The 25,245-nt window shown below is 36.4% G+C and overlaps 1 protein-coding gene across 2 annotated transcripts in view; it reads right to left on the reverse strand.

The window, feature by feature from the left end:
- LOC144969972 (protein brambleberry-like) overlaps nt 1-25,245 on the reverse strand; it is a 45,483-nt gene that overhangs the window by 17,993 nt on the left and 2,245 nt on the right. The window contains exons 2-11 of one of the 2 annotated variants that reach the window (XM_078909087.1): nt 24,152-24,280; nt 22,891-23,076; nt 21,368-21,590; nt 19,757-19,873; nt 16,743-16,922; nt 15,678-15,884; nt 13,493-13,663; nt 12,150-12,286; nt 10,324-10,430; nt 9,259-9,385 (exon numbers count right to left, since the gene is read on the reverse strand). In XM_078909087.1, coding sequence (XP_078765213.1) covers nt 9,268-9,385; nt 10,324-10,430; nt 12,150-12,286; nt 13,493-13,663; nt 15,678-15,884; nt 16,743-16,922; nt 19,757-19,873; nt 21,368-21,590; nt 22,891-23,076; nt 24,152-24,280 — 1,575 coding nt within the window. In that variant the 3' untranslated portion in view covers nt 9,259-9,267. Of the gene's footprint in view, nt 1-7,773; nt 9,386-10,323; nt 10,431-12,149; nt 12,287-13,492; nt 13,664-15,677; nt 15,885-16,742; nt 16,923-19,756; nt 19,874-21,367; nt 21,591-22,890; nt 23,077-24,151; nt 24,281-25,245 lie in introns of those variants that run through there. The other variant, XM_078909088.1, reaches the window with a different exon arrangement.

A 25,245-nucleotide genomic window follows, 5' to 3' on the forward strand; every position in this document is an offset into this window, starting at 1 on the left:
TATAGATTGTTTGTTGATAATTTCTACACTTCTTTGACATTGTTGATTTGCTGAAATTAGGTGTTGTTGCTTGTGGTACTATTATAACTAATAGAAAAGGATTTCCTTCTGAGTTGAAAGACACTAAAAATTTTAATAAGACAAATGATAGGGGTGGCATGAGATGTGTTAGGAAGGGAAATGTTGGTTTTATTCAGTGGAAAGACAATAAGGTGGATAATGTTATTATGACTATGCACTCTAAAATTACAGACAGGGTTTTTTTGTAAGCGTAGAACAAAGGTGAATGGGCAATTTAGACATGTTCAGGTTAGTCAGCCATTATCAATTAGTGACTATAATAAATTTATGGGCGGGGTTGATCGATCAGATCAAATGATTTCAAAATATAAAGTTTTAAGGAGAACAACAAAATTTTGGAAAACTCTATTGTACCATATGATAGATGTGGCTAAGGTTAATTCATTTATTATGTTTCAGACATATAGAAATCTTGCCAAAAATTCTCATAGACCAGAACTGATTAGACATAGAGGCTATTCACAATTTGACTTTACAATTGAATTAATTAAAGAGTTAGCTAATTTAAATGATAAAATGTTAGTACCCCTGTTCCTCAAAAAAAAATCAGATGAGGATCATATTGTTGTCCCAATTCATAGTAGTAAAGTGGAAATTGTGCTAGATGTTATAGATTAGAAAAAGGAGAAAGAAAGACAAACAACCAATGTAGAACATGTCTTAAACATTGTTGTTACAATGGTCAAAGAAATTGTCTCTTGACAGATCATCCCCTGACAGAAGAATTGTAATTTTATTTTTTTTATCATATTTCAAATTCATTATTTTATATTAGTCTTAAATATTTTGCATTTCACATTTTATTTAAATAAAATGTCATGTTTTATTGTATTTGAAAATGAAGATAAAATGTCTCTTTTTGTATTTTCCATGAATTGTTTTGCGAATGATTATTTATCAGATTTATTACTCGATCCGCAACCAAGATGCCATTTTTCCATGGACCTCCAATTATCTATAACTATCAAACCAGGGTATATTTAGATAATATATCCAATTTAAGTGCTTATATTAATATTATACATGATAATCATTTAATGTTCTCTGTAAAATATGAGAAATAATCTTCTTTTGTTTATCAAAAATTAACTTTTGTATTTGTCGACTCAAGAAATTATACGAATCGTATCGAAGTAATTACTCGATAAAGCGCATATTGCAATTATGTTATCCGTTAAGATAAATTTTATATTTTTATCATATTTAAATCATTATCAACAAATTGATACCAAATATGACTACATTTGTTTTATTTTTTTAACATTTACATATGGTAATCAATTTGTAATGTGCATTTTTCCTGCCATTCCTCAATTTTTACCTGACATATGATTATACTCTAAAACTGACTCAATTGGTGTCCATTTGTCATGAAAATTTCTCAAAACATGTATAAATAGTTTTGCTTTGATGTTGTGAATAAAATTTTGATTTTCAAATGATAGGTTTTTTTTTTTCCTTATTAGGGTATTATGAAAAAGGTGAATTTTTGAAAAAAAAAATTCTAAAAATAGTAACAGAAATTGGGTCAAGGTTGTTTCAAGGTCACCAATTTGGAATTCTATTATATAAATATAAAAGAGGGGTTCATAACAAACACAACGATACCAAACATGCTTATGTTAGTTTGGATTGTGGAAGTCTAGGACAGAAATTATGGAGTGAGTTCCACTGACACCCAATTTTCCCTAAAAATGCAAGAACTCGAAAGAGTTAAGTCACGTCAGAGTAACAAAACACCTCTACTCCCACGCCCCACTCATGTAGAGTTAAGTCACGGCTAGTACAAATACATTTTCTTTTCTTTTTTCTCCAGATATATGTGATGGCCAAAAATAAGTTTAGCAAGGACCAACTTCAGATAGCCTTCCACTATTTAGGAGCCTCTAGAAGGAAGATAACGATCGATCCAAGTCTTATAAGATCACTCAGGACAGCCTTCCCAGAGTTTCACAGAACGTTTTCCAAAATTAAAGATAAAACCTTAATAGACAAAATGCGATCATGGCCTGAGGACAAAGACCTTATTTTCTAAAAGCCTACACAGGTGGTGGTTGTTCTTTGGACAGTTTAGTGAGGGATCCAGGTCACTTGGTAGGCAGAAAACTTAGTCATGTTTGGTGTGACCATGCAGTGGAGATTATTTATTTCGGGACGGTGTTGAAGGCAGCAAAGAAATCATTAGGTTTGACAATTTCTTAATGGACTGAGACAGAATCTGAGGCAGACTCCTCTGACTTCAAAATAAAATTTTAAACTGCTGTGACGGACATAGCCTTGGGAGATCTCGTTTTCATCAAAGATCAGGGGGGGGGGGGGGGGGGGGGGGGGGCAAGGGACTTGGCCGATTGACTGCGAATGCTATCAGAAAGCTTTGCATTTACTACGATCTGGCCATTCGTACTCAAATGCTGCTGCTGAAATGAGGAAGGCAATTCTAGCAAGTCTCTATCATTGCTACTCAACAGATGACAACTGACAACCCTCAGCACAGATACTGTCCCCAGGTCCAGGTTTGTGGTGCTTCTACAAAAATGCTCTTGCAGATCATGGGTTACCATTCGACCACTAGAAGAGAGTTCACACTCCTCTTGATTACAACCTTCTCCACGAACATCTCTGGCCAATTTACAAATGCCTTTCATCAACACTCTTCTTGTTTGCTGTGAACAACACGCCACACAGAGCAACAACAAGAATTGTAAACAAAGCAGCCACAGCTCTGTGTGGCCCTAGTGCAGAAAATCATCCCTCCACAGTCGTAAATGTGTCGAGTTTGCCCTTCACTCTGCTGAAGGAGAGTTCAACTTTGGACCGACCTTCACTCTACACCTTCAGACCTTGCTTGACGTTTTGCTGCGGTGAAAGCCAAGAAGCGACTCAGTAAAAGCCACGAGCAGTATCAGACAGCTGAGAAACAACAAAGAAAGAAGAGAAAATAGCCCCTTGCCTTGGCTCAGGCTGAAGCAGAGGAAGGGGAATGTGCGGATTATTCCCCACAGCCTGTTCTAACAAGTGGATTACCTTTGTTCTGGTGAGTACGTATTATACAAATTTTGCACTCTGCTCATCTCATCTTGAACATACATCATTAGAAAAAAAATTCTCCATCATTTGCGGTTTCTTTAATGTCACATGATCTGGGCTATCCATTTATAGGTGAGAGGTTGATATTTTCAAGCAGGTGGGACTTACATGAAGAAATTTAGTACTTTTGACTTTTAAATGCGTTTTTCTCAAAACTACAGTTTTCGTCACTAAAAACCTAATTCCTCCCTCAATGTTCAACCAATCTTCTTCAAACTGACTACAAATGAGTGTCATAGAAATATGCAGGTCTTCTGGATTTTTAAAATTAAATATTTTATGAGTAATTTGCAATTATGTAACTTTAAAAAAATAAAACCCTTCAGTGTCTCTCTCTCTCGCTTAAGCTGAGTTGTTCTTTATTAAAATAAATTTCAATTTTGTTGCAGGCCTTGTGGTAAGTAAAATGAGTTATTTATTGCATTTTTATACCTACCATAAGTTTATTAAAATTAATGGTTGACTAATTCAAGAGCTAGTCTGTGCCAAGCTGTGTGGAAGTGACCACGTGTGTTGAGTGTGGAAGTGACCACATGTGTTGAGTGTGGAAGTGACATGTGTGTTGAGTGTGGAAGTGACCACGTGTGTTCGAGTGTGGAAGTGACCATGTGTGTTTGTTGAGTATAATCTCATCATGTATATATTAGTTAATAATAAATGTGAAATCATAATTCTACATGTTTTATAACTGCAGTACTGTTAGTATTAATATCCTATAACTGCTGTACTTCTATTTCCTGTTTCCTTTCTTTTTTTCTTTTTCCCCTCACCTGTCCAAAGAGACAGATGATCAGAATTTCAGTTCATAAATCAAAAAGAAATTAACAAAATAATCGGGCATCCATTGTTTATTCCTTTAATTCAAGCATCTACATAACTTAACAGGTTATGGGCCCAGGATATTTCATGTACTAAAGCTAAATAAACCTACTAAAAGTAAAAGTGAATTGTAAACAGATAGATAAACAATGGCGTCCTATATATGTACGGTACAAAGGAATGTAAAGAGATTAATGTACAAAGAAATGTAAAGAGATTAATCAACAAAGAAATGTAAAGAGATTAATGTACAAAGAAATGTAAAGAGATTAATCTAATTCATAAGTTACGCCAGAGAAACAAAACACCTCCCCTCCCACGCCCCACTCATGTAGAGTTAAGTCACGGCTAGTGTACAAATACATCTTCTTTTCTTTTTTCTCCAGATATATGTGACGGCCAGAAATAAGTTTAGCAAGGACCAACTTCAGATAGCCTTCCACTATTTAGGAGCCTATAGAAGGAAGATAAAGATCGATCCAAGTCTTATAAGATCACTCAGGACAGCCTTCCAGAGTTTCACAGAACGTTTGCCAAAATTAAAGATAAACTTTAATAGACAAAATGCGATCATGGCCTGAGGACAAAGACCTTATTTTCTAAAAGCCTATACAAGGTGGTGGTTGTTTTTTTGGACAGTTTAGTGAGGGATCCAGGTCACTTGGTAGGCAGAAAACTTAGTCATGTTTGGTGTGACCATGCAGTGGAGATTATTTATTTCGGGACAGTGTTGAAGGCAGCAAAGAAATCATTAGGTTTGACAATTTCTTACTGGACTGAGACAGAATCTGAGGCAGACTCCTCTGATTTCAAAATAAAATTTTAAACTGTTGTGACGGACATAGCCTTGGGAGATCTCGTTTTCATCAAAGATCAGGGGGGGGGGGGGGGGGGGCAAGGGACTTGGCCGATTGACTGCGAATGCTATCAGAAAGCTTTGCATTTACTACGATCTGGCCATTCGTACTCAAATGCTGCTGCTGAAATGAGGAAGGCAATTCTAGCAAGTCTCTATCATTGCTACTCAACAGATGACAACTGACAACCCTCAGCACAGATACTGTCCCCCAGGTCCAGGTTTGTGGTGCTTCTACAAAAATGCTCTTGCAGATCATGGGTTACCATTCGACCACCAGAAGAGAGTTCACACTCCTCTTGATTACAACCTTCTCCACGAACATCTCTGGCCAATTTACAAATGCCTTTCATCAACACTCTTCTTGTTTGCTGTGAAAACACGCCACACAGAACAACAACAAGAATTGTAAACAAAGCAGCCACAGCTCTGTGTGGCCCTAGTGCAGAAAATCATCCCTCCACAGTCGTAAATGTGTCGATTTTGCCCTTCACTCTGCTGAAGGAGAGTTCAACTTTGGACTGACCTTCACTCTGCACCTTCAGACCTTGCTTGACGTTTTGCTGCGGTGAAAGCCAAGAAGCGACTCAGTAAAAGCCACGAGCAGTATCAGATAGCTGAGAAACAACAAAGAAAGAAGAGGAAATAGGCCCTTGCCTTGGCTCAGGCTGAAGCAGAGGAAGGGGAATGTGCGGATTATTCCCACAGCATGTTCTAACAAGTGGATTACCTTTGTTCTGGTGAGGCTGAGGGAGCCTCTTATCTACAGCCTGTGGTTCTCCATGGAGGAGCTTTTGAAGATTCTCATCACCAAGATTCTTAGGGCAGATGCCATGCTTGGATCTGACATCACCAATGTGAGATTATTTTATTTTAGAGGGAATAGTTTTTTTTCCATTATATAGTCATTTTTTAAAGAAATGCATTGTCTATTGAACTTTCATAAAGTGGGGAATTTTATATAAATAGTTCCTGGAATAGCAATTTTTATCATTGGAGCTTTAGTACAGATATGTACTGTTGCTATTATTATTATTATATTATTGTCCCTCTTCACATTGAGGATGCCTGTTTTCTGATTTTTTTTACATAATGGATTTGGGATTTTTACAGCGCTTTCTCCCGGCCTAACTGTCTTTTATTGTCCGTCCGTCCAAGTGGGTCTAGAGCTATATTGTATGGGAAGGGTGCTTTGCAAATTAATTACATTATTATTATTGTTGTTTTTATTTTTCTTATTATTATTATTATCTCTGTATATTTTCAATCTTTGGTAACCCTCTTTGAATATGCACTTTTCTTATTCCATCATTAGCTCGACTGTCCTGATGCACAGCTACAAAAAGAAGATGAGGATCTTGGTGTTGGGGTGGATGCCATGGATTTTATCGAAAATGCTCAAGTCAACCATCTCAGGCCAGAGAAACTGAAATTATTCTATAGTGAGGTAAGGGAGTGCCTTACAGTGTGTATCCAGTATCTGCAGAAGGCACTCCCATGGGATGAGAAACTTATAAAAACTATCAGAATTGTCCATCCTTCAAATCAACCATTAGCCGATGGGAGGAGACTTACTTTACCTCCTCAGAAGATATCCAGCATTGGTTCAGAGTGAGTTTAATTGTTGTTGTTGTTAGTGTTTCTTTGATTTGATTCAGTTGTTTTTGTTTTTTTTCTTTTCTTTTTTTCTATGTTATTTTCTAACGTCATAGGTTTGGTTCAGATTTCTCTTAATTCATTTTTCTTGCTCCTCTCACAGATTTTTGTTATATCTCTAATTTCCAGTTATTTTTCTGATTTTTTTTGTTTGACTTCGATAAATACCATAATCATCATTGACGTCCACCTTTTGAATCTCATCTTTGTCCAAGTTTTCCTCCTGAAGAGTTTGAAACTCTGCTCTCCTTTTTGATTTCCACACTCCAGTATATTGCTGCTTTTAAAGCCAGATATTTTAAGCAATCATATTTTATATTTCAATTATTTTCAGCTGGGCACTGTCAGGATGACTGTCTGACACAATTAGAGCTGTACAAAGTGACAGATGTCTCTTCCATTGTTGAAGACAGGGTGGACAGGTACTGGGTAAGAGTGAAGGAAAAATATCCTACAATGGCTGGACTCTGTAGGATCATGCTGGGTCTGCTGACAATACCACACAGCTCAGCAGACTGTGAGAGAGTTTTCTCCTTGGTCAGGCGTAATCTGACAGAGCAAAGACCCAACCTTGGAGATCAGTCCCTGGAGGCCATTCGTGTACTGAAGTCAAGTGGACAAGACTTAAACACCAGGATCACTGGACAAAAGGCCCTGGATAAGGCTGCCTTGGACAGCTTAAGATCATCCACAAGGGCTCAGCTGTGCTGATTGTACCATAGTTTTTCTTTTTCTTTCTTTCTATATTGCCAAATTTTTACTTTACTTTTTCCATTGTTGTCCAGTCATTGTTTTTTGTTTTTTTTGTTTTGTGCTCCCCCTTCAATTAAGTATCATGCATTTTACAATCAGCTGGCTGAGCATTTCATTATGGGTAAGTTTTTTGTTTTTGTATTTCTATATAAGTGCATGTTGGACTTAAATTTGTTGTGTTTGCTTGCATTTGCGTATTTTTTACGTCCGCGCGACGTTGTTTTTCCCCCATGGAAAACTCCTCTTTGGGCTTTTAAATTCCTGAGCAATGCCCAAAACCCCTGTGAGCTAAATTTGGAGAGGGCGTCTCTGGCAATGATAATAAAAGCATTGCCCAGTGAACTCAACAGTGTTGAGTGTGGAAGTGACCACGTATGTTGAGTGTGGAAGTGACCACGTGTGTTGAGTGTGGAAGTGACCACATGTGTTGAGTGTGGAAGTGACCATGTGTGTTGAGTGTGGAAGTGACCATGTGTGTTGACAAGTTTTAGGGTGATGTGAATGTGTTACAATGAGTTGCATTTCTTTTGTTTCTATGATTAATTATGTTTCCTTTATTTCCCCATTTTAGTGGTCCAGCTGATTTGGAGTCAAAGCCAGAAACAATTTGTTACTTTATTTGAACACAGTTGACCAAAGCTAGTTACATTTTGATTGTAAATTCTAGATTGTTCTTGGTTGAAGCCAGAGACATTATTCTCTTTGAGTAACATTTCTTTATCGATAAGTTCCAGCCAAAGTTGTGGAAAATTTTCATTTTCTGATATTCGCCCAAAGCATATTACATTACATTATTTATTGAGAACTTTTCAGTTGAACCAAAAGTAGCTCTAAATGACTAGATACAACATTCCTGTTGTAGAAAAATATGTTGGTTGGAACAGAAATTATCACATTTAGCTCAACAAAGAGTATATTATCCGAGATCCATTCTCTTTTCTTTTAAAATAATGTACAACAAGATTCACCAAACGCAAAACGGTTTTGTTTTTGAGATTTTTGTCAACATCATTTGTGAAGTAAACATGAAACGACAAACACAGCCTGCTGTAATTGTGAAAAAGTCCCTCTGATCCGAGAATGAAGTTTTTTATGTTCAATATATTGCCTACTTTATTGACAGAGGGGAAATCACCCCCCCCCCCCCCCCACGCCACCTGACTGTCTTTCGGACTTCAAACATTAACGTTGTCATTTCTCAATTGGCTACAGACCAATCATTTATAAAATTACTTCACTGATGTGTAATTCAAACAAAAAGAGAAAAAAACATCACCATGAATTAATTGCATTTGACTGTGGATAACTCATTTACGAAATGACATTCACTAGACAAATTCTGACACAGCCCTAAAAATCAAATTATTATAAAAAATTATAAAATTATAACCAAAAATCACAGCTGTAGGTGACTAAAACGAGGAAAGCTTTGAAAGATTCCCTTCAAGCCCTATATTTCCTACATCAACCACTAATATTGGAGCAATTGAGATGATACATCATTATTGATACTCTAGCTAACTTCTGGACAGTGGGAAACTGCACCTTATTTGTTCCACCACACATCACGTCTCTTACTGCCAGTACATTGGATATGGAGAAAGGGGTAACTTTTTTGAAGGAGGAGATTCCTACCCCAACTCCAAAATCCCAGATTTTCACGGATACGAGGAAAGCCATCAGCACTGATAAACTACTTACACATTACAAAAGTGGAATCAGAACGCCTGAAAATAGGAATTTGAGACAAAAAATAGGAATTTCATCTCTTTCACCCCACCCCCCTCTGCTCCTTTTTATTCTTACCATTATCATCTTTTATGAAAATCGGAATTTTAGAGACAATGGCGGAATAGTACAAAAAGGAAGAGTGAAAATAGGAATGATTCCGCCAAAAGCGGAAGGGTTGGCAGGTATGACTTACATTTAACTACGAAAACATGCTTACAAAATGACTACAGAATGGAAATTCTTACACAATCCTAAATATTCTAATAATAAATTACTTGAGTCCATCATCTGACAGAGACGTGTCTCCTACAAAAATCTGATCCCCCGATGACTGGAAGTCGACATTGTGTCCCTGCAATAGTGTTGGCTGTGCATCTTGTTGAAGGGGTCAGGCTCGATGACCTGAAGTAGAGATAATCAAAATTATTTATCAACAACTTTGAAATGCTCAGTATAAAATTCGAGGCTCTTCCACACAATGAATCTTACCGATATGTCAAGATCGTGCTAACCAATAAGACGTGCCAATTACTTCTGTCGTCTGTCTGCAATTTAAGAGATGTATTCATGTCTTTTTTATTAACTGAAGAAGAGTTTTGAGCCCGAACCATTTCAAGTTTTGTATTTTCTTCTTTTATGAAGTAGTTCTATTCATTACTTTCTAGTCTACAGCTTCTGGCAGCTTTCTATCCCCAAACATTAGCCAATCTCCTTCTATCAGCTTTCTATCCCCATACATTAGCCAATCTCCTTCTAGCAGCTTTCTATCCCCATACATTAGCCAATCTCCTTCTAGCAGTTTTCTATCCCCATACATTAGCCAATCTCCCTCTAGCAGCTTTCTATCCCCATACAGTAGCCAATCTCCTCCTAGCAGCTTTCTATCCCCATACATTAGCCTATCTTCTTCTAGCAGCTTTCTATCCCCATACATAAGCCTATCTTCTTCTAGCAAGTTTCTATCCCCATAAATTAGCCAATCTCCTTCAAGCAGCTTTCTATCCCCATACATTAGCCAACCTCCTCCTAGCAGCTTTCTATCCCCATACATTAGCCTATCTGTATTTCTCTTCAATTAAGTATAATTTTTAATAAAAACCTATATATAAGAAAAAATGCAACCATTTCACCTTCAAAAAAAAAAAAAAAAAATTCTAACTTAACCAAAACAAGAAAATCAAAAATGTTTCAAAATCCATTGAGAGAAAATTTTAAAAAACATAACTGGCCTAAGAACCTCCTTAACATGAAAAAAAAAAACAAAAAAAAAAACAGGAATAACATGAAAAAAAAAAAAAAAAAAAAACAAGAATTTTGAAACATCTTTATAGGATTAATACCTTGAATCATTTGCAAGGGGAGTTCCTGCCCTTGATGATGACCTAGATGGAGCTCTAAAGCCTCTCCCTCCAATATTCAGTATATTCCGTCTTGGTGAAAATTGGTCCTGCAAGATCAAGTGTTTTTGCAAAATGATTTGTGATGAAAATAAAACATCTTTGGTCGGTTTATACTGGCGCCTACATTATTTTATTATTGACTTGTATGTCTATTAATTGGTAGCTTCAATTACATGTTTTGTGTCTTTGTTAAAATATGTCCATGACAAATTTCCCCTTGGGGACGAATAAAGGGAATTTATCATTGATCAAAATGCAAGTTTTTCCAACCATATTTATATGAAATGAATTGAATTATCACTTTAAAAGACTTAACAAATAATAAAGTATATATTAAATTAGAAGACATCTCTACTTTTGAGAATAATTTATAAATTTTAAATTATGTCCTTCATAAGTTTTGCTGGATCTGTAAGGAAAAACTGTCTGGCTAAAAATTCTGCATGAGAGGAAGGTGTGACATTGCCGATATTCTGACTGTCTTCTGGCATCAAAGGGAAGTAAGACAAGGGTAAATTACAATCACACACGGCATCAAAGGGAAGTAAGATGAAGGTAAATTACAATCATACATGGCATCAAAGGGAAGTAAGACCAGGGTAAATTACAATCATACATGGCATCAAAGGGAAGTAAGACAAGAATAAATTACAATCATACGCGGCATCAAAGGGAAGTAAGATGAAGGTAAATTACAATCATACATGGCATCAAAGGGAAGTAAGACCAGGGTAAATTACAATCATACACGGCATCAAAGGGAAGTAAGACCAGAGTAAATTACAATCATACATGGCATCAAAGGGAAGTAAGACCAGGGTAAATTACAATCATACATGGCATCAAAGGGAAGTAAGACCAGAGTAAATTACAATCATACACGGCATCAAAGGGAAGTAAGACCAGAGTAAATTACAATCATACACGGCATAAAAGGGAAGTAAGACCAGGGTAAATTACAATCATACACGGCATCAAAGGGAAGTAAGACAAGGGTAAATTACAATCATACACGGCATCAAAGGGAAGTAAGACCAGAGTAAATTACAATCATACACGGCATCAAAGGGAAGTAAGACCAGAGTAAATTACAATCATACACGGCATAAAAGGGAAGTAAGACCAGGGTAAATTACAATCATACACGACATCAAAGGGAAGTAAGACGAGAGTAAATTACAATCATACACGGCATCAAAGGGAAGTAAGACGAGAGTAAATTACAATCATACACGGCATCAAAGGGAAGTAAGACGAGAGTAAATTACAATCATACACGGCATAAAAGGGAAGTAAGACCAGGGTAAATTACAATCATACACGGCATCAAAGGAAGTAAGACAAGGGTAAATTACAATCATACACGGCAACAAAGGAAAGGAAGACAAGGTTAAATTACAATCATACATGGCATCAAAGGGAAGTAAGACCAGGGTAAATTACAATCATACACGGCATCAAAGGGAAGTAAGACCAGAGTAAATTACAATCATACACGGCATAAAAGGGAAGTAAGACCAGGGTAAATTACAATCATACACGGAATCAAAGGGAAGTAAGACAAGGGTAAATTACAATCATACACGGCATCAAAGGGAAGTAAGACAAGGGTAAATTACAATCATACACGGCAACAAAGGAAAGGAAGACAAGGTTAAATTACAATCATACATAGCATCAAAGGAAAGTAAGACAAGGGTAAAATATAGCATGAATAAAATCAGTCTACAGAACTCTCACCAAGTGGAGATTCAACGCAAACTCACCTCTACAGGACTAATATCTGGTGTGTCTTCTCTGTCTTGTCTCAGTCTCACACCAGAGGGAGGAGTCACGGGACGAAAACTTGTCTCATGAACAGCCGACCCATTCGCTCTTGGGCCCTGTTGTTCCCTTTCATTAACTTTGTGTCCAAAGAATAAAAGAAAAAGTTGATTTAGCATTACTTCCTAAAATTTGAATCATAATTCTTTCCTCACAAGATTATCACATTGCCCAATCTTGCTGTATTTAGGATGAAAGGATGTTTTATAGTTATAGCTGAGTCCTCGGAAAAGGCTCTTTACTCACATTCTCTCACTGTACTCGGGTGTAAAACGAGTATCTGGTCAACAACAGCGTTGGCTTTGTCAGAAAAATTGTAAAGTCGCTTAACAGGCGTCCTGTCTTGTTCTATATGTTCTGTATAGCTGTGGGTCATTGACCCTTTGTAAACCGCTTTGACCATGTTTAGTAGATATTGCGCGATATATATATATTTTTGTTTTTAACGGTTTTACAGCACGACACATATTGAGGTCATTTCAGTCCAGTAAAAAGGCAGAAAATGGTATAGTAAAAACTTTAGACACAAGACAGGTAAGACAAAGGGGAATGGTACATATAGAGGGAATAGATTTAGATTTCAAGAGCATACTAATACTACCATTGTGCATAGTTTGAGATCATCTAAAAGTCTATCTGCACAGGATCCCACTAAGAGGAACACAGGATCCCACTAAGAGGAACACACTCAAATGCTTATAAATAACACAGAGATGGTTTATAAGACAAAAAATTATCATCTCCCAAAACTATAACTATACATTTGACTGTTTCCCTCCCAGCCAAGGACTCCGACAAGGGAAAGGACAAAACCAAGTAATCTCATTTCAAGACAATAACAAAATGCATGTTGGAAAACAGATATAGGGGGATAGAAGACTTGAGTGACTTCCCTGTCCACTATGGAAGGTCAGGAACCAACCCAGGTATAGGGGGATAGAAGACACAGTAGATGACTTCCCTGACCACTATGGGAGGTCAGGAACCAACCCAGGTATAGGGGGATAGAAGACACAGTAGGTGACTTCCCTGACCACTATGGGAGGTCAGGAACCAACCCAGGTATAGGGGGATAGAAGACACAGTAGGTGACTTCCCTGACCACTATGGGAGGTCAGGAACCAACCCAGGTATAGGGGGATAGAAGACACGGTGAGTGACTTCCCTATCTACTATGGGAGGTCAGGAACCAACCCAGAGATAATGTCACAAGTCAGGCGACCACTTCACATCCGAGTGAGGTAAGAAAATGTAAGTAAAAATAAAAATATATAAATATATTTACCAGAGGTAGACAATCTCGTGATGAGATCAATTAGTGTATTGTATTCTTCCCTGGACAAAGGACAACTCTCTCTTGTAGAAGTGGATGAAAACACCTGCCTGACACTGACCACACGAGGGTACCGGTGACCAATTCCAAACCTTTTATTTATCCACACTAAAAATTTGAATCCTGAAAATTGTGTAGAAAATCAAAATATTAATTTTTCAAACTATTTATCAAAAGTGGTAGATGCAATGTTGTTGTTGGCTGAAGAAGGGTTTTGAGCCTGAAACATTCCGTATTTGCCGCGTTGTTCATTTTTGAAGCTGTTATATTCATTTTTGTTCATTACTAGATGCAATGCGAACGTTACGAGAAGAATAAAACTAATTAATCAGTGCTGTTGGTGACACAAAGTGAAAAAGGAGGGAAAATTTCCCCTTAGGTCCCCCTGTTTTAAAACTGCATTAACCCCATATTTAGAGCATAGTCAGAAAACTAATCACAATTATCATCTTTAACTTCTAGCCATGACCAATTGAATTTATTCCTCACATCTTTATCGATACTCGACAAGTCTGAATTGCCTGAATTGCAATCCACGAACAGCTCAGGCATTGTGAGAACATTAGAATAATGTAGCAATGAGCAAATTTGATTTTCAATCAGTTATTGACAGAAAAAAAAAAAACTGAAATAATTATGACTTCTGGCCAATACACTGAATTATTAAGTAAGAGAAGTTTGTTTTTTGTTTTTAAGGGTTTTACGGCGCTTGCAACACATTAAGGTCATATCAGCGCCAGTAAAAAGGAAGAAAATGGGATAGTAAAAAGTTCTAGAATTACAATTAAAGCACAAAAGAAAAGGTGAGACAAAGGGGAATTGGTTCAAATAGGGAACAGATGTAGATTCCAAGAGCACACCGTCAAAGCACTTAGTTTGACATCACCTAAAAGTCTCATCCAGACACAAGCACAGGTCCCAAATAAGAGGAATACACTCAAATGTTTACAAATCGTATGATATAAAATGTAAACTAAACATAATACAATGCATAACAGAGAGATGATTTACAAGGAAAAAAATACATCTCCCAAAACTATAACTATACATTCGACTGTTTCCCTCCCAGCCAAGGAACTTCGGCCAGGGCCAGGACAAAACCAAGTAATCTCATTCCAAGACAACGACAGGAAACAATTGGAAACGGGTTGAGGGGATAGAAGACACAGCATGTACCTCCCTGCCCACTATGGGAGGTCAGGATCCCCACCCATAAGTAAGAGAAGTGAATTATCATGAAGAAACTTCGGCAGGCGTAGCGGAAAACTCCAAAGAATCTAAATGAATGGTAAATCGCAACAGTAAACAGCAAGCTCACTTGAGCAAAACAGTGGCAGAAAACGTCCTGATTTGCATGGGAATTAATTATGCCACTTCCCATTGTTCCTTACAATTAGGTACCCAATCAGTGAAGAAATGGTCAACCAGTTTGTTTACAATGTGAGGCAATTGAAATATGCTTGTCGAAATCTATCCTAACTTTCGATTTAAAGGTGTCTTCCGGCTTTTGCATTTTAATTTTTCATACTTTTACGATCCACTTTGTAAATGTGGTCAATTTTGGCTTAGACGAAACAGTGAAATTTAAGGCTCGGCGGCTCAGTTAAAATTGGCTACCGTTGGGATCACGACAGGTTTGGAAAGTGAAAAAATAATTGAACGAAGGCTGTGTGAAAATACACAGGGATGTGTTTAGACACACCAATTCTAAAAAGCATCGCTTAGCCTTGGCAATATATCCATCGTTAATATAAACGGCCCTTGAGCTATGTGTAGCACTGTGGAACATTCCTGATTACTTTACGGTCATTCGACTGGGTTTTTAAATAAAATTAAAAATTATGGTCATTCGACCACGATTTGTTAATTCTTTCTTTCTTCACTTCTATCTTTCTCTCTTTCCTTTTTTAAAATAATTGAATTTGACAAATTGACTGATTTCAGTTAATTGACTAAGAATTTACAGGTCTAATATCCACAAGATAACATGCAAGTCTATCGGAATATTTGAATAGCAGAAACGAGTGTGGAAATCCGCTAAGTAACAACGGGCATCTGGCAGCCATATTTATGGTCCAACCATAATTTTGTCTGCCAATCTGACATCAACGATAAAAAAAAATAAAATTAAAATTACCAAAATAAACAGACATCAAGAAAACGGCGAGGCCAGCAAAATCCATGCTGTAATCATAATGCAACTCTGCAGCAACATTTCCTACGATGACGACCATCATGACTAGACGGATTGCCAGGGACACGTGTAGAAAGGTTGCCGTCATCACCAGCATGAAGAAATACGCCAGATGGAGGAGACAACAGGTCACCGTCTTCAGCTTCATATCTGGAGTTGGAAACGAAAGGAAAAATGTTGCATTGAATCATGAATGTGTAGCAGAATGAAAATTATAAACATTGAAGCAGCTTCTCAGGGTTAAATATGGTATGAAGAATTCACAATTGTTTGAAAAACTAATTTCCAGCAAATTATCTGAATTAAAAATAAATACATTTTTTAAAAACCTAAAAATACAAACAAACCCTAGACTCATAGTAAGACAGGAAGGTTTATAAAAACAGACAAAATGCTCAACAGCATTTTACAATACAGATACAGATAAAATAATCATTGATAACAAAGGAACAATTATATCACATTGCTAGTTGTAGAACACTAGCAATCTCCACAACCACAATTGTGTCATTAAAAAAACATTACGCCCTTCCACCACGACATCATTAGATACCATCACCTTGGCATTCCATGAAGGAATATAGATAATCCATCAAACAGGATATCTGATGTCAACAGGAATCACTCAAGTTGTCACAGTGAACAAAATTGGGGGTTAATAATCTTGCCCAAGAAAAAACACAAAAGTGCCTGAAGCAGGGCTTGAACCCAGGACCTTCTGGGTCACAGTGCAATGCCTTAACCACTCAGCCAGGGAGGAAAAAATGTTTAGTATAATCCAGTCCGCTTCCCAATTCATAAGTAAAAGTGAGCACCGCTCACATAGTCCTGACACAGTAAAATAAAATCTTAGATCAAATAAAAATATGGCTTGTCAAAAAATGTTATTTTCAAAGATTTTCTTCTTTTATTATTTTTTTTTAAATGGCACTACTCTTAGTTTAATAAATTGTAATTTTCATAGCAGTTGGCATCTCTGAAGGAGCAAAACAAACTAATAGTTCCAACCTGTCCCTCCCAACATCTGGGTGATCCAATTCACTCTGTCATCCAATTGGGATTTCAGAGCTTCCACGGCCCCCATTACAAATGTCATTGTCTTATTCATGTGGCCCAGATGGACGGCCATGTCGGAATACTGGATCTCCAATTCCTCATACTTGGATAACAAGTTGCTTAAGCTGATATCTGAATACAAAGAGAGACAAAATACATATATAATCAATTCATATTGGAAGTAACAAGGACTCTGAGTAGATGTAGATTTTAGGAAAAATCCATCATTGTCATCATCAATGTATTTAATGATCTTAACTACGCCAATACCACATTATCTCATTCATCTGTGGTGTTTCATTCATCCTGTTTTGCTGATAAAGGGGAAACCCGAAACGTTCATTTGATCTTGTTTTTGTAATTAAATTGAAGCTTACATTCAATTTCACACTATTATTTATATCAATGTGTATTTAAGACACTGACTACCCGATTTTCTCACTAACTTATGGCCTAGAAGCCACTAACATATTTCTTCATTATAATCTTCTCTCTATTTTTGAAAATCTCATGCACCATTGCCCAAAGTTTAAAATGTCACATATAATGCCGTTATCTGTTATCATGTGTAAAATTCCTTTCCATTAGATTACAAATGTCATAAACGACAAAGAAATAAGACAAAGATGGCTACTGTTTCCATATGACATGTCATGTTCATTTGGCAAGAAAAGTGAACAAGCATAAACTTTAATTCACTGACAAAATCTGTCTCTAATAACTTTTATAAGTGATGAGAAGTGTGGAGTGAATCAGGCAAATATGAAGATCAAATTGATGAGAAGTGTGGAATGAATCAGGCAAATATGAAGATCAAATTGATTAGAAGTGTGGAATGAATCAGGCAAATATGACGATCAAATTGATTAGAAGTGTGGAATGAATCAGGCAAATATGAAGATCAAATTGATTAGAAGTGTGGAATGAATCAGGCAAATATGAAGATCAAATTGATTAGAAGTGTGGAATGAATCAGGCAAATATGAAGATCAAATTGATTAGAAGTGTGGAATGAATCAGGCAAATATGAAGATCAAATTGATTAGAAGTGTGGAATGAATCAGGCAAATATGAAGATCAAATTGATTAGAAGTGTGGAATGAATCAGGCAAATATGAAGATCAAATTGATTAGAAGTGTGGAATGAATCAGGCAAATATGAAGATCAAATTGATTAGAAGTGTGGAATGAATCAGGCAAATATGAAGATCAAATTGATTAGAAGTGTGGAATGAATCAGGCAAATATGAAGATCAAATTGATTAGAAGTGTGGAATGAATCAGGCAAATATGAAGATCAAATTGATTAGAAGTGTGGAATGAATCAGGCAAATATGAAGATCAAATTGATTAGAAGTGTGGAATGAATCAGGCAAATATGAAGATCAAATTGATGAGAAGTGTGGAATGAATCAGGCAAATATGAAGATCAAATTGATTAGAAGTGTGGAATGAATCAGGCAAATATGACGATCAAATTGATTAGAAGTGTGGAATGAATCAGGCAAATATGAAGATCAAATTGATTAGAAGTGTGGAATGAATCAGGCAAATATGAAGATCAAATTGATTAGAAGTGTGGAATGAATCAGGCAAATATGAAGATCAAATTGATTAGAAGTGTGGAATGAATCAGGCAAATATGAAGATCAAATTGATTAGAAGTGTAGAATGAATCAGGCAAATATGAAGATCAAATTGATTAGAAGTGTGGAATGAATCAGGCAAATATGAAGATCAAATTGATTAGAAGTGTGGAATGAATCAGGCAAATATGAAGATCAAATTGATTAGAAGTGTGGAATGAATCAGGCAAATATGAAGATCAAATTGATTAGAAGTGTGGAATGAATCAGGCAAATATGAAGATCAAATTGATTAGAAGTGTGGAATGAATCAGGCAAATATGAAGATCAAATTGATTAGAAGTGTGGAATGAATCAGGCAAATATGAAGATCAAATTGACTAGAAGTGTGGAATGAATCAGGCAAATATGAAGATCAAATTGATTAGAAGTGTGGAATGAATCAGGCAAATATGAAGATCAAATTGATTAGAAGTGTGGAATGAATCAGGCAAATATGAAGATCAAATTGATTAGAAGTGTGGAATGAATCAGGCAAATATGAAGATCAAATTGATTAGAAGTGTGGAATGAATCAGGCAAATATGAAGATCAAATTGATTAGAAGTGTGGAATGAATCAGGCAAATATGAAGATCAAATTGATTAGAAGTGTGGAATGAATCAGGCAAATATGAAGATCAAATTGATTAGAAGTGTGGAATGAATCAGGCAAATATGAAGATCAAATTGATTAGAAGTGTGGAATGAATCAGGCAAATATGAAGATCAAATTGATTAGAAGTGTGGAATGAATCAGGCAAATATGAAGATCAAATTGATTAGAAGTGTGGAATGAATCAGGCAAATATGAAGATCAAATTGACTAGAAGTGTGGAATGAATCAGGCAAATATGAAGATCAAATTGATTAGAAGTGTGGAATGAATCAGGCAAATATGACGATCAAATTGATTAGAAGTGTGGAATGAATCAGGCAAATATGAAGATCAAATTGATTAGAAGTGTGGAATGAATCAGGCAAATATGAAGATCAAATTGATTAGAAGTGTGGAATGAATCAGGCAAATATGACGATCAAATTGATTAGAAGTGTGGAATGAATCAGGCAAATATGAAGATCAAATTGATGAGAAGTGTGAAATTCTATGTTTTTAAATGGACAGGCCTATTTATGTCAAGATGGCCAGAAGTTTTTTAACAGCCGTCATTTTAGACAAATTGGTTGATTAAGGTTTATCAAGACAATGAAATCAATCTATTTGTCGGACTAGATATAATACAAACACAAGACATGACTTTCACAGATCCAATAGTCAAAACTTACCAATATAATACAAACACAAAACATGACTTTCACAGATCCAATAGTCAAAACTTACCAAATTTTTGCACAGAGAGCTCTGTATTTTCTTGAATCTCCTTCAAATCTTTTAAAACTCTCTCATGTTTTCTGTGTTCAATTCTTTCCCTCTCCTGGATCTGTTGACTGGTAGAATCTATCAACAAAATGGACAAAGTTCAACCAATAAAATATATATATCTCTACAATGTGTGTTCATAGCTGCCAACTTTTCACAAGACTTACACCTGAATGTTATTGTTTATTGTTTTAAAGGGTTTTCAGTGATGATACTCACAAAAAGTCAAAAAGGAGGAAAAGTCTCGGAAAAAGGGAAAACTCACCTAGAACATTCTTGCACCACAGGAAAGTAGGCAGCATGACTTCTTTTGAGTACAATTTTAAAACGCCCGGAGTCCAGTAAAAGGAGGAAATTTTATATATATATATATTTGTTTTTTTTTTAAAAGGAGGTATTTTTTAAAGATTTATTATATAAAAAAAAAAAAGTAAAAGGAGGAAATGAAGGAAATATCCGCGGATCGAGGATCTGAGGAGGAAAACCGAGGAAAGGAAAGAAAACCGCGGATTTCCGCGGAAAAGTATCATCACTGGGGTTTTACAGCACTTGTGACACATTTGGGCCATTTGAGCACCAGGGATAGACAAAAAGTTATGGATATAAAATTAAAGCACCACATGAGAAAAAGTAAGACAAAGGAGAATGCTTCAAATAGGGAACAGATGTAGATTCCAGGAACAAAAATCACAAAATCTGGCTACAGATTCTAATTTATCTTTTTAACACCACTTATATCGATGTGTATGATGTATGTCTACAATTTGATTGATAATATATTCAATTGTTAATTGGAAATTCTAAGTTAATCAATGATTTCTATTGGCAATGGCCTACAAATAAACCTTTAATTGAATTGAATCTTATACAAACCTTTATTTGTGATAGAGAGCTGAATATACCAGAGAGAGAAAAAAAATTGAATAAAACCCACAAACTCGCATCTGACTGCTACTCTCAAACGCAAACAAACCTCCTCCAACACATCTGACTGCTACTCTCAAACGCAAACAAACCTCCTCCAACGCATCTGACTGCTACTCTCAAACGCAAACAAACCTCCTCCAACGCATCTGACTGCTACTCTCAAACGCAAACAAACCTCCTCCAACGCATCTGACTGCTACTCTCAAACGCAAACAAACCTCCTCCAACACATCTGACTGCTACTCTCAAACGCAAACAAACCTCCTCCAACACATCTGACTGCTACTCTCAAACGCAAACAAACCTCCTCCAACGCATCTGACTGCTACTCTCAAACGCAAACAAACCTCCTCCAACGCATCTGACTGCTACTCTCAAACGCAAACAAACCTCCTCCAACGCATCTGACTGCTACTCTCAAACGCAAACAAACCTCCTCCAACTCGGACCTGCTAAAAACGTAAGACATGATGTCACATCTCATCCCAGGACAAGTACAGAAGGCCACACAGTGAAGGACAACAGGTTGAGGCAGAATAAAATATTTTATAAGTAGTTTCCCCCCCCCCCCCCTCCCCCTCTCTTAAAACCCCAGATAAAAGAGAAGATTGACACAGTGTGAAAGTCGCATCAAATCTTACTCACCCAACTTTTCTTTGATGTTCTCAGTTAGACTTGCAAGCTCTTTGTTACCAGCGGCAATGAGTGCCTTCTCTTGCATAATTTCCTCAACGTTAGAAGATATCAACCCAAAAATATCTTCATGTACTTTCTTTAAAGAATTCTGGGTAACCAACAAGTCCTTTTGACTTTCATATAATTTCCGCACGGTCTCGGATGTCAGAGAATGAAGTTGGTTCTGTCCATTCTGTATAGGAAAATATTAGCAGTTAAAGCAGGAACATGAAAAAAAAAAAAAAACACTTAAAGCAGGAACATGAAAATAAAACACTTTTTAAAGCAGGAACACGAAAATGGTTACATTTCACTGAAATCTATTTTCAGGATTCAAATTTTATCAACTTTTTTTTTCAAACAAAAAATGCAACCAACTCTCCACAGGTCTAAAACTGGACACCCTAGTGCACAATATCCTCATGACCCAAAACAACAGTATATTTGGACTATCAAATAATATTATCAGAGATTTTTCTGTTCTATGTTCTAATTTGCTAGTGAAAAAAAAAAAGCATAATCCTGGAATATGCAAGGGTCATTTCCATACACATAAAAAGTCCAATTTCAGGGTAGAGGGATTTAACAAATTGCTCTCCAGGGTGCCGTCCCGATTTCATCAGGACATTTGGCCATTATGAAAATTGTTTAATGATGTATTTAATTTAATTAACTGGACAATGGAAAAGTTACAACTCAGATGAAGAATAAAATATCTAATAACAAAAATAAATAATATAATAATTTATTTTTAAATACAAGCTTGTATAGATTGCAAAAGCTGCTAAATCCAGCACTCCACAAGGGATTAATAGTGACAACCACATGGAATGTATGGACAAGACACGATACCTGTCAGGATATTTTAGGATTTTATCATTTTTGGCTGTTACCAGATAATCATTTTACACCCAAGCATGGAGAGAGCATGTGAGTAAAGAGCCATTTCCATGGACTCAACAGTGTGCCTTTTGTTAAGGCTTTTACGACACTTGCGACATATTTAAATCATTTCAGTAAAAAGTACAAAACTGGGTTAGTCAAAAAAATTATAAATTTACAATAGAAAGCACACAAGAAAAAGTAAGACAAAGGGAAATATTTAAATGGAGAACAGATGAAGATTCAAAGAGCACGCCATTAGCGTAGTGTCTCATCCAGATACAAGCACATGATCCCACTAAGAGAAAAACACACAAATGGTTTTTATATTCAATGCAAAAAATGTAACAGAACAAAACAGAAAGATGATTTACAAGGGAAAAAAAATCCCCTCCTAACAAAGGACTCCAGTCAAGTCCAGGACAAAACCAAGTTATCTCATTCCAAGACAAAGACTGAAAGCAAACGTAGAAAACAGATACAGGAGAATGGAAGACACAGCAAGTGATCCACTGCCCGCTATGTGATGCCACAGAGTGAATAAATCCCAGAACCCACAGATCACAAGCAGTTTCCCACTGAACTAGACCACAAAGCTACATAATATCTACCTTAAGAACTTCCATTGACTTGAGTTGGTCAGAAGCAGCTCCTATGAGACTGTTGACAGTGACCTCTGTAAGTCTTCTGAACTGAGCCTGCTGTGTAGCATAACACATTGCACGGGCACGGTTGCCAACAATCTGATAACTGTTCCATGTAGTTCCGTCCATCTCTTTTGTACATTCTGCAAGATTCTAAATCAAATAGAAATATGTCCGTCCAATTAAAGTGATTCCAAGTTGCTACAACTACAAGCTGTGGACTGGAAAAAGTCATCAACAATAATGAATAGAACAGCTTCACACACAAAAAAAAAAAAAAAAAGAACAAAATACCAAACGCGGATCGTTTCAGCCCAAACCCCCTCTACAGACAACACAAAAGAATACAATGAAAACGTAAATACATTCCTTAAAAACCCTGATAGCCTTCCCTTACTAGCCAACTACACAACAAAAACTTACCATGACATGAAGACAAGGTAATGTTTGAGTGTATGAGACCAATCCAACACAAGTAGAGGGAAAAGAAACTATTACAATAGTAAAGTACAGCCTGCTGGGAGTGCCGGATCCGTACCAGCAAAATAATTGTTTTGTTTTTTTTTTGTTTTTAAGGGTTTTACAGCCCTTGCAACACACTAAGGTTATATCAACGCAAGTCAAGTATAAACGAAGAAAACGGGATAGTAATAAGATCTAGAATTAGAAAAGGTCAGACAAAGGGGAATTGGTTTAAATAGGAAACATGTAGATTCCAAGAGCACACTATTAAATACTTAGTTTGAGATTACCTAAATGTCTCATCCTGACGTTAAGCACTCAAATGTTTACAAATCATAAATAACATGTAAACAAAAGATAAAAAAGCTCAAAATTATACAGTGCATAACAGAGAGATGATTTACAAGGAAAAAAATATCTCCCAAAACTATACATTTGACTGCTTCCCTCTCAGCCAGGGCCAGGACAAAACCAAGTAATCTCATTCCAAGACAAAGACAGAAAGCAAGTTGGAAAACAGATATAGGGGGATAGAAGACACAGTACGTACCCCCCTGCCCACTATGGGAGGTCAGGAACCCCACCCAGTGCAAGCTAATTGTTGTTCCTGCAGCATCTGTAGGATCGGTAGTCAGTCATTTAAAAACAAGTTAAATCCGGAGTAGAAATTGTCCAGTATAATTATAACCAATTTTAAAAAAAATTAAAAGCAAGAAAAACAAAATCAAAACAAACCAGGATGTACCAGCAATAAAAAAATACTCACCATTGAGTTAGTACACTTGAAAACTGGCCTGTCTTCAGCCTCAGACTGACAATTTAAAAGTTGTACGGATAATTTCCCCAACTCCTCTTCACTAAGGTCTCCACATTTCCTCTTCAAATTGTAAATAACCTGGATGTGAATAATAATGATAATAATAATAATAATAATAATAATAATAATAATAATAATAATAATAATAATAATCATAATAATAATAATAATAGTAAAAATTACTTAAAGATAGTACTGATGTATTGAGTATAAAAAGAGTCAACTAGTTTAGTACCCCTAATATTTGTAATAAATTAAAATTATCTCCCTATAAGCAGATGACATCTATAGAATATAAAGGTTGGTTGAGAGGGATATATGGATAAGGGAAAGATAGAGAGAGGGAGAGAAACAGAAAGAGAAAGAGATGGTGGAGATAGAGAGAGAGAGAGAGAGAGAGAGAGAGAGAGAGAGAGAGAGAGAGAGAGAGAGAGAGAGAGAGAGAGAGAGAGAGAGAGAGAGAGAGAGAGAGAGAGAGAGAGAGGAGGGAGTGTAAATGATGGTGACTACATATACAGTAACCGGGCACCTAGACTCAGGATCTACGTACATGGTAACTCTGGTAACTGGTTTGCCGCTGCAATACAAGCAGAGGATGGATCTTGCTCTCTGTGTGTGTGTTTGTGTGTATGCGTGTGTGTTATTTAAAAAAATCAAACAATACAATTTAACCAATAAAAAGCGAGATTCAATCTTACTTTAACCTAACGCCAGATCTTAGTCTTAATGTTATCATTAACAGACAAGCTATGCGAATATAGCTTAATTGGTGGAAACGATTTATTCTGCATCAACAATAGGGAAATTATTATCTGGATGAACAAAAAAATCAGTGTTGTTGTTAAGAGGTTAAAATTGCAGGAATCACATATCGTAAAGCACTTCCGTAGCACCCCTTTGATCTATGTCATAAGTTACTGTGCACCAAGCTCAATGCAACCTTTGCCCCTCCTTCCCAAAGCATGGTACAAGGTTACAGTGTACGTAGATCCTGATGCTAGGTGCCCGGTTACCGTGTACGTAGACCGTAGACACTCCGATAC

This window comes from Berghia stephanieae, chromosome 4, assembly GCF_034508935.2.
Source record: "Berghia stephanieae isolate SIO BIC M18660-M18661 chromosome 4, UCSD_Bste_1.3, whole genome shotgun sequence".
Classification (NCBI taxonomy): domain Eukaryota; kingdom Metazoa; phylum Mollusca; class Gastropoda; order Nudibranchia; family Aeolidiidae; genus Berghia; species Berghia stephanieae.